Raw genomic sequence first — 17,304 nt, 5'->3', positions numbered from 1 at the left:
GTCATAGAAGTCTCTGATTGCAGAGACTTCTATTACCTGTACGAAAAACGAACATACTCAGGATATATTTGAAAGCCCAACTGATCGCTCAAAGCCCAAAGGCAAGGGCCAAAATCTCAATTCATCCAACGTGTCATGTCTGTGTTATTTCTGGTGGAAATATTCTTCTGTCTTCCCATCTTGCAGGCCTTCTTTGTCGACCAAAGCATCTTGGTTCAGGAGGAGCAGCTAAGTTGGGTAGTGTGCTGACCAATAAAGCCCAAGAACAAGTCTGAGACGTCTCTGAGTCACTGAGTCTTGCAGAGGGTGAAAACACTCTGCGGTTATCAAAGATATTCCACTTACCCTACAGGCAACATGTACTGCTCAACCCCAATGGGACTGCACAGAATAACTTGCACTTAGTCCTAACCTACGCCACATAAGCCAGCCCCCAAATACTCAGGGCCGCTGTCCTAGAGCGGGCCATATGTATCGATAAAAGCATCTACTTAACAGACAACCAACCTACTGTAAGGGTGTTGAGTACATTAACCGTATTTTGGTTCGTCTTCCTCAGTGTTGTGGCAGATTCACAACTAGAAACTTCAGTCTCAACTTCTTCAACACCTCAATTACCCTCAGGCCTGACTAACCTGCGGTACTGGCGACCTAACTCCTTCAAAATATGCCTCCACCCACTTTCTTGTGCAGTTCTTTTCCTTTTCATGATTCAGTGTGGGGCCAGCAAACTCTAAGTTTTTTACACCTCTAAACTCAAAACATCCTCACATGAAACTGTGAATAACCATGAACTTCCTATCTGTAACAGAGATCAGGGAGTCTATGTGTTTCATCTTTCATTTTGTTTCAATGGCCGGTTTTCTAAAGCCATGCCGGTTATTTTGTGCCTTGAGCCTATTCCTCCTGACAGATTTTCTAACTCCATCTAAATAACAGCAGAAGGGGATTCATTATGACTGACTGCCTGAGTTCAAATCACAGGCCCGTCACTTCAGTTGGGTAGCCCTGTGTGTTTTACTTCCCACATGTAAAATGTATATAAAATCACTACCCCTAAGGGCAGGCCCAAGAATTTAGATAAAATGGCATACATAAAAGCTTGTAGTCAAATGCTCCAAAAAAAAAAAAAAAAAAAAAAAAATCCGTTCTCTATTAAACAAACTGCTCATCACCAGAAAGGAAGGCAGTAGGCGGGGAGCTGGGCAAAATGGGCAAACAGGTGTTAGCTTCTAGTTATGGAATGAGGAAGTCCCAGGAATAAAAGGCACAGCATAGGAAATATACTTAATAATAAATACGATAATAGTATTATATGGTGACAGATGGTAGGTACACTTACGGTGAGCACAGCCTAACATATAGAGAAGCTCAATCACGATGTTGTACACCTGAAACTAATGTAGTGATATCATGCCAACTGTATTCAAATAACAAAATTTAAAAACAACATCCATTTTCTATTCATTCATTCGACAAATATTCACTGCCTGCCGATTCCACGCAAAGCACTATTAATTAATACCTTCCCCTAACTTATCATTAATGTCTTCCCCTAACTTACCCTCTGAAGGTTTTTAAATAAATATGTCTCTGAAAAGAAGTATTGCACTCGAAAGTATGCCACTGAACATCTGGGAAAACTGACTTAAAGTTACCAAACTCTTCCACATTGGAACTTACGGAAACCACCGTTAGAGAATATATCAAATACATAAAGCAGTTTTCAAAAAAAAAAAAACAAACATTTTTTTTGTTACAAAGAACATTTTCACTATTTATGGGACACAATCACTGCTTTGGATTTACTTTGCGGTTCTTGGGTCTAATTTATTTGCTAGTTGCAAAGTCTACTCTGCGAAACTCCAGAACGACAAAGGAAAAGGATAAGTGATTGACAAAAGTAACTGTGGCAAAGCTGACACACTCCTGTGGTCCTCACCTTCCCGGCAGGGAAGAGCGACAGTTGGAGCTGGCAGACTGTGGAAAATGTGAAAGCTTTTTCTTAGAGCACTCAGGAGAGGGAGGTAAGGGTTAAAAGAGCGAACTGCAAAATATCTGTCAAATGTGGGTTATTGTGATTGGAAGCGTCATCTACTGTACTAGACTCGTGCACGGGCTTTAATCTGGGGGCTTCTTTTGCAAAACACAACGAGTATGGCTTTGCCCATAAGTCCACGGAATACAAACGAATGATCTATTTCAAGAGAAAGCAAACAGGGGCCCGTCACCTGAATTTCAGGTCTACCCTAAGGATCGAACCTGTGACTAACAGCTTCTCCCTGACTCCGTTTGCTATGGGAAAATTGCCCTTCCTAAATGAAAATCCTCTACCTGTACCAAAAAATCACAGTATGTATACAAAAATGATTCAGGATGCCCCCCCCCCAAAATGATACATGTGCTCATTTCCGGTGTGATAATGTACAGAGTGTGGCACAATGTGCCTAACTCAACACTTCTGTTTTCAAATGAATGGTTTAAGTGAATTCTACCTTTAACAAAGAATTGCTAAAAAAAAAAACCAAAACAAACAAAAAAAACAAAAAACAATCAGTGGTTACCAAGGGTTGAGGGAGGGGAACTTGGGGTGTTACTGTTTAATGGGTACGGAGTTCCAGTTTGGGGTGATGAAGAAGGTTCTGAAGATGGGTGGCGGTGATGGATATACACCAACATGGAGGTACTTAATGCCGCTGAACTGCACACCCAGAAACGGTTAAAGTGGTCAATGTTACGTTATGTGTATTTTACCACAATGAAATTTTTTAAAAAATGTTATTAGCCTCAAAAATGAAAACACATAGAAGAACGTTATTCGTTATAAACTCTTGTTCATCTTAGACCAGTGATAAAAATCCTTCAAAGCAACTATGTCAAAACGAGCACCCTAGCTAGATTAAATGGATCACTAATGTAACGAAAACATTTTGTCACTGCTGAAAGCCACTCGTCATGCCAAGAACATATACCTATTGCATTTTATACACACACATGTATTTGTGGCTAAGATAATAATAAACTGTGTCACCATGTCTTTATTGTCAGATGGTAAAAGAAACCATGGTGGGGACCAATACCCAATGCAGACTTGAGAACCCGGTTACTACAGAATTACCAGACTTACATGCAATCTCCAGGTAGGCGAACAAAACGGTTGGGAGAACAGTCTGTATTTTTCGTCTCCCATACACACCCTCTCCCGTTACCCCCGGAAAACTGGGCTAGTTTCCGTTTGCTTACCACCAGTCCTAGTACGAGCGTGCGGACTCTCTCTCCTATCTCTGGAGAAATGTCATTGCCAAACTGCTGCAGGGTAGTAAGGAACCGTTTCAGCTTACTGAGTTGCCTGGCGCCACAGGCTGGGGGCAGCTGTTGATTAGCCAGAGAAGAAGAGGAAGAGGAGGAAGGCCCATTGCTAAAGCCATTGGGCGGCGAGGGGGCGCCATTCAAGGCTGTGGGTGAATGGCTCGTGCCATTGGTTACTGTCAAGAGCACAAAATAAGAAAGAAAAACAAGTAAATCAACGCAGAGGGAAAAGGCACAAGGAAATTACAATCAAGTTTTGTTCCCTTTAAATCTGGAGGATTCTGTGGTTTGGGAAACCGGGGGGGGGGGGGGGTACTTTTCTGTCAAAGGCTTTGGCTTCCCAGGGGTACCACGGGTTCAGGTACTCTAGGACTGGATGGCTCTCCCCTCCTCACACTGCATGCCGGTACTCCACGTGGAAGCAGAGCCCCCATGGGAGTCGGCTGTAACCCGGGGACAGCCCTGCCTCCCGTGCACACATATGCCAACCACGTGAAATGTCTCAAACACGGAACAAACAGCGTTTTTGGATGTCAGCCTTCTGTCACAGGCTGACATCAATATAGCGGGACCGTTCCTCTCTAAACTGTTCCCCTAGAGAAAGTGTACATTTGGTGGAGACTAAATTCATCACTGAACATTTTTAATCATGTTTTGTACACACAACTGACAGCTGTGTTTATAGAAATAGGACTTTCAAGTTTTAACCTTATACCACCCAATTAGAAGGCTATTTTCTCCCCCTCATATTTCTTAACCACTTCTTTAGGGAAGATGCAAATTTTATATAAGAAGCCAAATGGATATGGTAATTATCAGAGAGTTAGTTCAAGAAATCGGAAAGGGACATCTCGTCCCAACTAATAGCGTGGATTGGCGGTAATTTGACAACTTTGTTTCCGATAAAATGTATCTGAACACCGAGATAATTCGTAAGAACAAGACTAGAGAATTCTGCGCATTTCTCACTAACGAAAATGTTGATTTTATCATATTAAAATCAATAAATTCGACCAACTCCACTTTATCCAACTCATCTATTACATGTAATTTTGACAGGTTATCTCCAACAGGAGTTTGAAGATGTCTGAAGCACTCTATCATTCTTAAAAGTTTCCAGATAATACAATAGCCCCTTGTCCCAAACGAGCACCAAAGCAACCTGTCATGAAATGATTGCTCACTAGGACCTCTCACAGAAGACATGTGCCCATCACTGTGGCTCTGGGTAACGACAAACCAGATACGAGATGACAGGGTCGCAACTTGGTGCCGCTGCAGCCTCCTGTTCCTTACACGTTTGGAAAGGCCTTTAAATGGCAGCGCCACGCTGCATAAACAGCCGGGGATGTGTATTTTGCCAATCCCTTATAATCCCATGGATCTAGTTTTGCCTGTGATTGTTCATTCATACAGACTTGATGACACACGATCTGTAAATAGTACTATCTGCAACAGATAGTATTTATTAGTTTCACAAATCCTTTAGGACAATTTTACCCGGGACTTTGAAACCGATGGAAACAAAGCTATCCACCATCCCTGCTGGAATCTACAGAAAAGGAAGGGAAGTGGCTGTTCTCTCGGAATGTTCTGTCCTTTCCTCGGACAACCCAGAAAGCCGATACACGCCACTGATTCAGGACACAAGGCCTGAGCTGAGTTGGAATCGAGTAAAGGTTTAATAAAAGTCTGACAGGCTCAAGACAAGAAAGATGCTCCTTCTTTCAGAAAGTTTTCTGTATGTGACTGTCGCCCAGAGCAATACCCCTTTTTCACGTAAGGCTGCTAGCTTTGAATCTTATTTGTAAATACCAGAAGAAAGTGGTATTAGAAGACCGGAAGCAACCTGGAAATAATTGTAGGATATTAACACGTTCCGAGGCAAAATGTATAAGCTAAAGTAAGGAGCTACACATTAAGTCAAACTAAAAATTACGGTGGTAACAAATGAAGCCGCAGCCCAAACGAATGCAATAGTCTTCATTGCGGAAATCAAAGCAGACTACAACTGTGAAGCAAAAATGGAAAGGCAGGCAAATATTGGCAGTCATACAAATTATACCTAAGATGCTGTACGTCTGCGCAGGCTCAATACCTACTCACTGGCAATTAAATGATTTGGGGGAAGGAGGCGGCGGGGGGGGGGGGGGGGGGGGGCGGGGCTTCACTTCTGCAGGAAAAAAAAAATTTAGACTTCAAAATGGAAACGGGAAACGCAGAAGTGTCTACTCACACGTCGTCGGTGTAAATGAACTGGTTCTCGGAGCTCCTTGAGTTGTAGGGGGAGGTGGCATGGTGGGAGGAGTCAGCCTAGATGGGGTCTTCACATCCACAGGTGAGTCTGGCATCGTGGAGTGCTTCTCAGTCCGATCTGGAGGACGCCACCATTGAACAGGTTATTTTACTCCTTAAGCACCTTCGTTGCTTTTTGTTTCTTGTTTTTTGTTTTTTTTTTTTAAGTGGGGTTCATCTTTTTTACAAGCAAGTGAACAGAAGAAATCCGACATCTCCTCTCAATAAAATAGGCTGATCTACTGAAGTTTAAATCAGGACTTTATCATCCAAACCCCACTTAAGGAGGTGTAGCACAGATGGCAGGACCTCATTTGTAACTGGGTTATTTTACATCCTATTGTTATTTCTGGCTTGGGCAGATGCTACCTTGGTAGTGTTATATCCAACGGCACAACCTCACTCGAAGCTGAAGCCAACGCTAGCAAGAGGTAAAAAATAGATGAGGAAGTAAAATGGTAATAAACCCTTTAGTGAGGAACAACACAAATCTGAAGGTCTGTTATGCAGGTGAGATACTGATAGGAGCCAGCATGTTTATAAGGACTTTTTTTTTGTAACACCTGCCATGCCCTTTCTGTGCTTAGTTTCTGGCCCATTAGGAGAAGCAGGTTATGTCTACCAGATACACTCCTCACTTCAATGTTCCTCTGCCCTGCAGGAAAACGCCCCACTACATAAATGCTGTGTTTCACACAATGAGGTTACACGATTGTTTATTCAGAATTTGTGATTTGTGACCCACCGTCTTAGAAACATGAGACCGATCCTTCAATTAATAACTTCGGGTGGAGTGAGAATGGAAAAACCCCAAATAGCAAATGAAAAGGAACGAAAGGCCCTCTCTGTATTTTCGCATGAGTATGTGACAGATATGGAGAAATTTCCTGATTACCCAATAACGAACATTTGAGCTTCAAGACTGTTTTCTACTATGCATGCTTTGCCTTTGAAATTCTGAGCTGTTTTTTCTCTGTCAAATCTATTGAAGCAACAGATCTCCAATAAAAAAGTGAGTTTTGTTTCTTTAGAATACAATTTTCTACCAGCACTGTGTGCCTGTGCGCACACACACACACACACACACACACACACCAAAAATGTCTGAGGCCCCTCATGCAGCCTTAGGTACAAATTTTTCCCACTCGGACTTTTGGAAAAGTCAAGTCACGGGGACTACTGGTCAAGAGTGGGTCTTTTAAAACACTATGATAACCATGGGGAGAAATTCTCAACACTGACTTTAAATGTCTATTTTTTTTTTTTTAAGTGAAAAATCCAAATCACTATGCTGGCAACTCCAAACCTACCTCACACCTTTATTCAGAGCCGTTTCACGAGACTTGGGTTGCAACAGAACATAACATTTTAAAGTTGAAATAATGTCGATGCCGTAACAGGGGAAATGCAATAAAAGAATGAAAATAATCATCATTCTAATAAGAGCATTTTGATAGCCTAATATCAGAGTCTCTTTTTCTTCACCCTGACAGCTCGCTGGAGAACCACGAATGCCCCTTTAGTCAATGCGTGTTCTGAGTGAAATGTGGTAAAAACCCACATGGAGAGCGTTTCTACCTTGATCTCACCCCTTAAAAGCTTGCCTTCTTAGTGCTATTCCAGAACACTGTAACACCCAGGATCAGTAACTCACTTAGTCTAGAAAACTACCGAAGTCAGGCAGGTTTAAAAGCGCTTCTTCAATAGTTAAATTCGCTGCACGGTCTACTCACCTCAACCAACCTCAGCAACAAGGGAATAAATAGCTTTCCGCTTATGTTGCAGCTGAGGGAAGAGGTGCAGCAGCAAATACAACTCTCCCTAAATAAAGGCAAATATTTCTGTCATGCCAAGGAAGGAGGGATAGAGGGAGGCTTGCCAGAGTCGGCTGGGAGATAACAGTGGGAACTGCAGGTCCATCTGGTTTTCATTCTGCGAACACTCACACTGAACTGTTAGAGAAGGCAGTCCAGATACACAGACTTGAAGCACGTGGTTGTGCAGACAGAGGGAGGAAGAGCGGGGGGGGGCGGGGGGGTGTAGGGGATGGTGAAAAAATAAATAAATAAAGCAAGGGAAGGAAAAAAGCAGCAAGGGAGAAAAGAGCCCAAATGAAGAGAAAGTTACCCCAGGCGGCTTCGTCCACCCGGACATGCTGAGCCTTAGTGGGCACGGCCCCTGCACCTTACTTACCTGGAGGTACTTCTTGAGCAGAACCTAAACTGGAAAACACATCTGAAACCCACGTCTGTCTACCCTTGTTGCTGACACTGAGAGAAAAGGAAATAGACGATAAAATCGACAATGGGTGTCCTCTTCAAACTTAAGAGGATCTTAATAATAGTAACAACAGCAACAACAACAACAACGACGACGATAAAATGTAGGAGTGATTTTTTTTTAAATCCTCGAAACGGCATCGATACTTTAAGAACAAGAACCACTGAGCCAAAGCATTGCAAAAACGCCACTGCTTCTAAACAGGACTATATGCATTCTGGCCGGAATAGCCAAATTTCGGCAACAGTTAGCTCCACTCTGATCAAATGGAGTTCCAACCCAGAGGTCCTACAAACTTAGACAAAGTGGGACCATATGTAACTCATTCCATGCTGTTCAGTGCAATCAATCCAGGACGAGGAGAGATGGTGAAGTTACCAGCCAGGACTAACCCGGACACACACACAAACCCTCTGGAGTAGAGAGATTTAAGATAAATTCAGAAAATGTGTTTCAAGTATGCTGAGTCCTGTTGCATTTGTTTTGGATTACTTAAAAAAAAAAAAAAAAAGCAAAACATTTTGAAATATATATTCTTGAAACTTTTATAGCAAACAGCAAAAGAACTATGATTCAACCACAGAAGTATTTCTTCTCCGTTTCAAATTAGAGGATACAGTAAAACCAATATTAAGTTATAATATTTCTTATGCAATTTTTTTAAGTTTATGAAAATTATTCCTAGATGTAATTTCTATTTTTAGTTGCTGCAGGGGAATGCTGACATCAATTGAAAGACTGGCACAAAATGGTAAAAAAAGAAAAAGAAAAAGAAAAACAATCTATCAGAGCAGGAAGGTATGTATAATCAAAAGGACTGACTTGCCTCTACCTTAATGATACACACTACTACTAAATAAAGATCTCCCCTATGTGGTAACATTTCAACTCACATGGCAAATATCCAACACATGTGTACCAAAGATGGCTGAAACATGGAAGAAAATGTGGCATATATAAATACATTACTGATACCATTTCAATATCCAATTCAGTGTCAGAGGCTTCTAGAAGGGGTATGTTTTCCATTTCCTTCTTTTTCTTTTTTTTTTTTTTTTTAAGTAAAAAGGAAAGGTATGGCATAATCTGCCGTAGCACTTACTTTACTTTTTGTTAGTTCAAACAGTTCCAGATGTGTTTTTAAGGTATGGAGAATAGGCATTCTGTACTTTCCTTATTTACATACTATTTCTAGAGATGATTACTGTAAATAGAAAGTTCAGGATTGGTAGACGGGATGTGTTTTTCTATCAGAGCTCATCATGTCAATTATAATAGAAGAAATATCTTGTAATAGAAGAAATACCTACATCCCAGATGTGACAGTTCGAGAAACCTCTCGGTGAATTAGCAGTTGGTACAGTTGGTCTAATTTGAGTAAGTGCTAGCTATAGGAGCTACAAGATACACAATAAAGAGGAGTAAGCCCAAGTGGAACTGAAGTACTCCTACCAGAAAGGAGAAAGCAGCTAAGGAAACACAAAAGTGGGTACAGACTTTGATTTTTATTTCTATGGAAAATATGGCAAATTCAGGCCTGACAACAGAATCATTTAGTGACTCCAGTGGCTGGGTGTGAGATGTTAAAGGAAACTGCCTGCAGACTAGAATGGTGGCCACCCAGCCTCCACAATGCTGCCATCTCATTTCCCTGCTGAGCACTTCTGGAATGTTCATTCCTGCTCAGGAGAATAAAAGTCAAATGCTAATATTCTAAGCACAATGGAATGATACAGTGGAAGAAGGCTCTTTGGAATAACAGACAAATTTCCAAGTTAAGACAGACTTGGTTTCAAATGTAAACTCAGCCATCAGTAGTGGGTCCTCAGGCAAGTTATGTTGATCCTGAGTTCCTCATAAGAAGAATACTGATATACACCCCTCTCTGCCTCATTAAGACCCTGGCATAGTACCTACTCAAGTCAGGCACCAGCACATGTGATCTCCATTCTCTTGTGCCTGCCTCTCCATCATCCATTCATGGCTTTATTTCCAATGTCCTCCCCCCGGGTCTATGCTCTATCTGTACAGGGCACCCTGGCATTCCCTGGCTTTTCTGCCTTTCATTTTATACTGTTTATTTCCTTCATCTAGAAAGATCTGCCCCACCTATCCCATTCTTCACTGCCCATTACAGATCCTCTTATAGCTTTCCCCAGGTGCCCAAGGCACCAACCGCATCATGCTTGTTTGGCCTTTTAGCATTTACCACAGCCTATGAGTACGACAGTGTGTGTGTGTGTGTGTGTGTGTGTGTGTGTGTGTGTGTGTGTTTACACCCAATCACTCCAACCACAGCCTATGAGTACAATAGTTGTGTGTGTGTGTGTGTGTGTGTTATGTATCCAATCACTCCCACCAATGAAAACAGTAAGCAATTTGATGGCAGTTTTTTTAAATGCCTAATTTAAAAGACAAATACATAACCATCAACAGCGTATAAATACATGATTAGGAAGTGGAATGCAGGTAATATGGGAACATGCTGGAGATCTGAAATTTACTTCAACTCTGTGATCAACTTATGTCGTTTTAGGCAAGTGTAAGAATGATCTGTTACTTCATCACAGGTGTTTTATGAAGATTTTTTTTTTTCCTGAAACACAAATATGATCTTGTCTATTCCATGCTTTAAAACCTTTGGGAAGGTCCACTCCCCCTCTCTCTGCCCCTTCCCGGCTCACGCTGGGTCCCTCTGTCTCTCAATACTAAATAAACGTTAAAAAAATTTTTTTAAAAATGCAAAGGGGGTGCCTGGGTGGCTGTTGGTTAAGCATCTGACTTCGGCTCAGGTCATGATCTCGCGGTTTGTGAGTTCAAGCCCCACGTAGGGCTCTCTGCTGATAGCTCAGAACCTGGAGCCTGCTTTAGATTCTGTATCTCCCCCTCTCTCTGCCCCTACCCTGCTCACACTCTGTGTCTGTCTCTCAATAGTAAATAAACGTTAAAAAAAAAAAAAAAAAAAACACCTTTGGGAAGGTCCCACTGCCCACAGAATACAAACAGACTCTTTAGCTTATGTCACAGATCCTGGAGCTCCTACTCAACAGCGCTTCTCCCTTCTTTCTTGCTTGGAAGTCCTGATTTTGTTCAGGTGCACAATTCTTGGGGAGCAGATCCTTCTTCTTTTAATCAGGTTGTCATGCTCCCCTTTATCAGCAACAGGTTTCAGAGGTGAGTGCTGTGCTCCGATTCTAGACAATGGGTCATCCAGGGAGGTCTATGGAAGTTTTGGGAACGACTTCCTCATGAACTGATCAGAGACCCAAGGACTAAAACAGACCCTCTTCTTCTGGTAGGTACTGTTATATCTGTGATTCCTTCACTTCTCTTCTTTGGAGTCTACTTTTCTTACCCATAAAATTAAGCATTTTAGATTATATAACTTCAGGGATCATCTGCAAACTCTAATACTCTCTGGTTTCTTTCTACAGATATGGCTTATGTTCATTTCAAAGACAAAGAAGACTACCCAGAGAACATAAATCTGACAATAAAGGGACCACAAAATTATTTTGAAATTGGTGATCATAACCAGACTTCCTCTGTTCACATAAATATCTATGTCCACAAGAATGTGTCTGCATAGAAATCTTTTCCCACACACACTACAATTAACATCTATCTCTTGTTTTCAAATACCTTTTCAATCCTCATTACTAAATCTCCACTGATGATTTGGTTATGAAACAACCCTACCAATGTCCACTTGTCCCTGTTTAGTTACCATCAAAACACTCACTCTGATAGCCCAGGTTCTTAAAGAGTACTCTACACTCACATTCCTTCCTTCCTCATTTCCCATTCCATCTTTCACAAACTTCCAGTGGACTCCTAGAAAGTTTTCCTCCCCATACTGGGACCTGTCATACCTCTAATCCCATAACTACCTTGGGAGTCACCATGTTCTTTCATGACCTTGTACCAAGGTTACCAGCAGCTGGTTCTGGCACAGCACCCTGTCCAAGATGGGCAATCTCAATCATTCTCCAACATTTTTACCTTCAGATGTGAAGGCAGAAAAACAATCTCACTCCAGAGGTAGAAGACTGCCTACTGCCCTCCATGTGAAAAAGAAGGCAACTAACAGGCAGAAAGAAATGAAGAAAAATGGCAAGAGATTATCCTGATAATGCGAAATTCTTCATTCTACTAATTCCTACAACATGATCTTCCAAACAGCCCACAGAACCTTGTCAATCAATCCCTCCTTTGCCTAAAACCTACACTTGAAACCAGAGAATACACACTAAAATAATATTGGGAGTGTAGCGTCAAGATATCATCCTAACTCCCGCTGAAACTCTTCAATTATCTCTTCATTATTAATCCAAGAAACACCAGATACTTTATCTGACATCTTTGTAGAATCTGACTGCGTCTCACCACTTCCTCCCTTTGGAAACATTGTTATCCCCAGGATCCCAGCATTCCAACGCTCTCAATCTTCTCAGGACGTTCGGGCTGCTCCTTCTGACGTTTCTTCACCACTGTGATAATTACTGGTAGTTTCCCCCATGCTCCTTCATAGTTACTCTTGAAATCTTCTCTCTATACCTTCTCCTTAGGGACTTCATTTGTGTGGTGACAGTCACCCCATGGCTCTTATGTCGATGACTTGTACCTCTAGGCCTACCATCCCTCCCAAGTTCCGCACCCAAACATCCAGAGGGCTACTCATTTTCAACACCCTGGATTCAAACCCTCCTCATCCATCATCTCTCACCTGGTCTAATCAACAACCCATTGGATGGTCTCCCTGCCGTGCACTATCCCTCTCTGTGCCATTGTCCAAATCACACCATCACGTCACTACGTATGCCAAAGATATGACCAGAGACCTTACTCCTCTCTTCTTAGTACTCTTCAAAGACCTTTTGCGATGTAAAACATAAAGGCCTTGTGCCTTAATAAGGCACTGAAAGACCATTGGGTTTCTGGTTTCTGTAACTGCTCCAGGCTCATCTTCATTTCTCCCTTCCACTCTTATCCCCACCTCTGAACTCCGTACCAAACTAACGCAGCTCTCCCAATGCCCCCAGGTCGTACAGGCTTCCCTCACACTGCACCCTTTCTTTTCCCTAGATTCTTCTTCACCCCACCACTGCCTGGTTAAGTCCATCATTCCTTTAAATCTTCTTTCAGGTATTACTTCAGCCAGGGACCCTCCGTTGACAACCCTTCCATCCCTAGCTGGCCAGGAAGGCCCTTTATTCCCTTATTACCCGGTCCAGATCCCTCTTACAGCACTGACCACACTGTATTTAGAATCAAGTCGGTCTCTCCCACTAGGTCATAATTTATTCAAGGGTAATGATGACATCTTACTTGTTTTTATATTCTCAGCACTTTGCTCCGTGCCTGATACAGCGAACGTGCTCAATAAATGTAGTATTTTAAAGGAATACATAGTACTATGTCATAAGGCATGTCTACAGTCATGACAACTTTGAGACGCCAGAACTTTTAAGAGCTTTAACTTAAAATCACCTCCATCTTTTTTCTATCATCCTAAAAGAATTCTAAAAAGAATTTCTAGGGGCGCCTGGGTAGCTCAGTCAGTTAAGCGTCCGACTTCAGCTCAGGTCATGATCTCACAGTCTGTGAGTTCCAGCCCCGGGTCAGGCTCTGTGCTGACAGCTCAGAGCCTGGGGCCTGCTTCAGATTCTGTGTCTCCCTCTCTCTCTGCCCCTCCCCTGCTCATGCTCTGTCTCTCTCTGTCTCAGAAATAAATTTAAAACAACATTAAAATAAATAAATAAATAAATAAATAAATAAATAAATAAATAAATAGAATTTCTATATTCTGAAAACATTAAGTTACCAAAGATAAATCTAAAAAAAAAAAAACAAAAAACCAAAAAACCAAAAAACCAGTAGTAAATCACTGAATTCACCAGCTTTTCAGTAATGACAACATATTCCCTAAGGCTTTTTATATAATATTAGAAAAAAGGCTTTGTAAAGCAATCTGTATACATAAGACCTACAGCCTCCAAAAGCTCCCTTTTTTTTACAAGAATAGCAAAATCATACATATGCACATTCACAACAAAGAGAAAAGCATATTATGAACCAAAAACACATTTTTTCTACATTTCACAAGCTTTTCTGTTGCTTGTCTATGGATGGTGGGATTACACATTATTTTTAATTTCTTCTTGTTATTTTTCTCATTTATTTAAACATTCTACAATGAGCATGTTTTCTTTTTACAAGCAAAAAAACAAACATACAAAAAACCAACTTATTAGGATAAGTCACCTAAAATCAAGCATTGGGCACTGTACCAAATGCCCTGCATGCTTTACCTCATTTTAAATCTCACTATGAAAAGGTACTACAAATTTGCCCATCTTATAAAAAGGAACTGAGGCCCAGAAGGGTTGGACAATCTGTCCAAGGTTACAAGCCAGAACTCATTCCAGACCTTCTCAAGAGTCCATTACCTTCTAAAACTAATGTTATTTTTACATGATCTAGAAAACTGAAATAAAGACACATTCAGTTAATGTTAAACTGAGAGCGTTACATGAGGACTTCATCTTCCAATATTACTGTAACTAGCCACCTGTGACCACGTAAATTTTAATTAAAGTTAAACAAAATTTAAAACTCAGCTCCTCAGTCACACTAGCCACATTCAATAAGGTAGCTGTGCCTACCCTATTAGGGAACTCGGCCCTGGAACACTTCCGTTATCATAAAATCACAGCGCCATACTAAAATAATGGCTCTATGGCAGGAGTCCCTGGAGGTGACAATGCAGATTGAAAGAGCAGGGATGAGAAGAGGTGCCTCTGGTTTCATCTGAAACACCTTCCGTCCCATTAAGACCTTTCATATTTTTTTTCATAGATTGGGCTTCTACATATTTCATTTGGTAAGCTTAACGGGTAGAAAATACAAAAGTTTGAAACCCAATGACTAAAATAAGTAAACTCTCAGCTCTGAGAAAGCGGGAGAGTAAGACAGGTCATTAGTAAACACTGGGAAACTGCACTAATGAGAACAAGGCCAAGGACTCAGTGTGGAATGAGCCAGTAAGCCGCTGGGCCAGCAGCTATCTGGAATCAGAGATGACAGTCTGAAGACCAGCTTCATGCCTTTAAAGTGCATGAACTTGGGTTAAGATGGAAAACAGGCAGAAGAATGAGATGAGTCTATAATAACCTATCACGATTTCTAGAAAAATAGCTTCAATAATGTTTGGGTCATGTCCTGACGGGGATAACAATGGGAATTTCCCTTCCCTTCCTATGGCATTTATCTAGCTAGCACTTGACACATTTATCTGGGTTTTGAGTGTCTCCCCAACCACAGTGTCAGCTTCACGAATGCAGAAATTTCTACCTGTTTGTTAAGTCCAGCCTCCATAGCATTAAGAAGAGTGCTTGAAATAGCAGCCACTTGATTTGTTGAATGAACGAAGAAGGTAAGCGAAGACTAAAACAAAGCCAGTTTCCGACAAAACAGCCAGAGACATATTAGGAACTATGGTTACCTAGAGCGGGCAAAGGCTGAGTGAGGCAGACAGCATAAGTGTTCAAAGTAGACGCCACTTTACGGAGGGGAAAATGCTAAGCAGTAGAAGCAGGAAATAGTTTCAATCACTCTGCTCATTTTTTGACAAAGATGAGCGGTGGACCCCAAGATAAAGCACGCTATTTTTTTTAGAAAGTGTTTATTTATTTGTTTGGGGGGAGGGGGGTATGGGGCAGAGAGAGAGGGAGAGAGAATCCCAAGCCGGCTCCGTGCCATCAGTGCAGAATCTGCTGCGGGGCTTGATCTCAAGAACTGTGAGATCATGACCTGCGCCAAAATGAAGAGTGGATTGCCTTAACCAATTGGCACCCCCCAAAAAACACTCTAAACATTAACAAGTACCCAAATGGTGGTTGTAGCTAGAAAAACCAATTACTAATTTCCTAAAGTGTGGAAAGGACTGCTGGTCATGTGAATACCAGTGGATGCCAGGCATTACCGCTGTGTGTAAGTTCCTAAGAAATGTCATCTCTCTCACAGTTGTTAAGAGCTTCACTCCTGTGACTCCTGTTTCCAAGTCTAAGAACCACTTCCTGGAGGCCACTAAGTGGCCATCCAGCAACCCCGGGTTTAGCCACCCTACTTCAACCAGCACAGCTCCATATTTATCTGCTCTATGCACTGCTGTTCTGGTTAAGATTTCCTTTGGAAAAAAAGGATCTCCTGTCTGGGAAGAGTTCGAACCCCTTGGCACAGGCAGCCGGCAAATGTTCGCTGAATGACTGTGGTAAAAATACTTATTAAGGAAAAACCAAATCACTCAAGTTAACACAAAAAAAGTAACTCCTGCGTGTGTAGAGAGCAGAAAAAGATACAGACATCACCAAGGGCCCATGCAATGAATATAAGTATCTATATAACATCCTGTTGCCAAACTGAAGATTATTCCAGAAGGTAGGGAAAAAAAAAATCACTAAATAGTGATCCAAACATTTGACAATCTTTAAGTGTGGACAATTTTCCTGCAGGAATATTTGTCTTATTTGCCAGCGTTAAAGGCTATTAAGGAAGCTTGTGGAGCTGCTGAAGGGTAGTACACATATCCACTGCCATCAGTTATGATCATCCAGGTAAGAGCTGGTGAATCAGGGCAGAAAATTATGAAGGTACACAGACTATGTACCTGTGGCTAAATTGCAGACAAGTAGCAGGAGCTCAACAAAATTTATTGAATTTAATCCAATGTACTCTTTAAAAAAACAGCAACCAGTACTGTTAGACTTCACATGATGGGCAAGGGGAAGGCACTGAGAGTTTTAGGATATGCTCATTTCTAATCTTATATTATGGATAAGTATGGAGCAGAGATTAAATAGGGTAAGAAAGGCAAGAGAGGGCAGGCGTTCTGGTCTGCAACAGCCTAGGCTAGAAATAATACAGGGATCCAGCATGGACGTGGCTCTTAAGACTGGAGACGAGAAGATTCAGGAAGACATTTTTATACTCTACGGCAGATTCACAGAGCTTGGTAACAAAGTAAAATTAAAACTTGAGCGGGGCGCCTGGGTGGCGCAGTCGGTTAAGCGTCCGACTTCAGCCAGGTCACGATCTCGCAGTCCGTGAGTTCGAGCCCCGCGTCAGGCTCTGGGCTGATGGCTCAGAGCCTGGAGCCTGTTTCCGATTCTGTGTCTCCCTCTCTCTCTGCCCCTCCCCCGTTCATGCTCTGTCTCTCTCTGTCCCAAAAATAAATAAACGTTGAAAAAAATAAAAAATAAAAAAAAAAAAAAACTTGAGCAAGTGGGAATCTAGAGGTGCGTGATCATGTCAAAAACTAAAACCAAAACACAGCAGGAAGAATCATCTGGAAAAAAGGCAGGATAAGTCATAGTTTACTTAGAGATATCTCTGCAAGACTCTGTTGTTTTTACATAAAAC

The 17,304-nt window shown here is 41.7% G+C and overlaps 1 protein-coding gene across 2 annotated transcripts in view; it reads right to left on the bottom strand.

The window, feature by feature from the left end:
• The window catches only part of RUNX1T1 (RUNX1 partner transcriptional co-repressor 1), a 167,450-nt gene that overhangs the window by 55,081 nt on the left and 95,065 nt on the right, over positions 1-17,304 (bottom strand). For both annotated transcript variants that reach the window (XM_030304070.1, XM_030304071.1), the window contains exons 2-3: positions 5,546-5,683; positions 3,244-3,485 (exon numbers count right to left, since the gene is read on the bottom strand). In XM_030304070.1, the coding sequence (XP_030159930.1) occupies positions 3,244-3,485; positions 5,546-5,683 (380 nt within the window). The remainder of the gene's footprint in view (positions 1-3,243; positions 3,486-5,545; positions 5,684-17,304) is intronic.

This window comes from Lynx canadensis, chromosome F2 (genome assembly GCF_007474595.2).
Source record: "Lynx canadensis isolate LIC74 chromosome F2, mLynCan4.pri.v2, whole genome shotgun sequence".
NCBI classification, from domain to species: Eukaryota; Metazoa; Chordata; class Mammalia; order Carnivora; family Felidae; genus Lynx; species Lynx canadensis.
The sequence above is the reverse complement of the archived record's forward strand: the minus strand, read 5'-3'. Positions and strand labels throughout refer to the sequence as shown.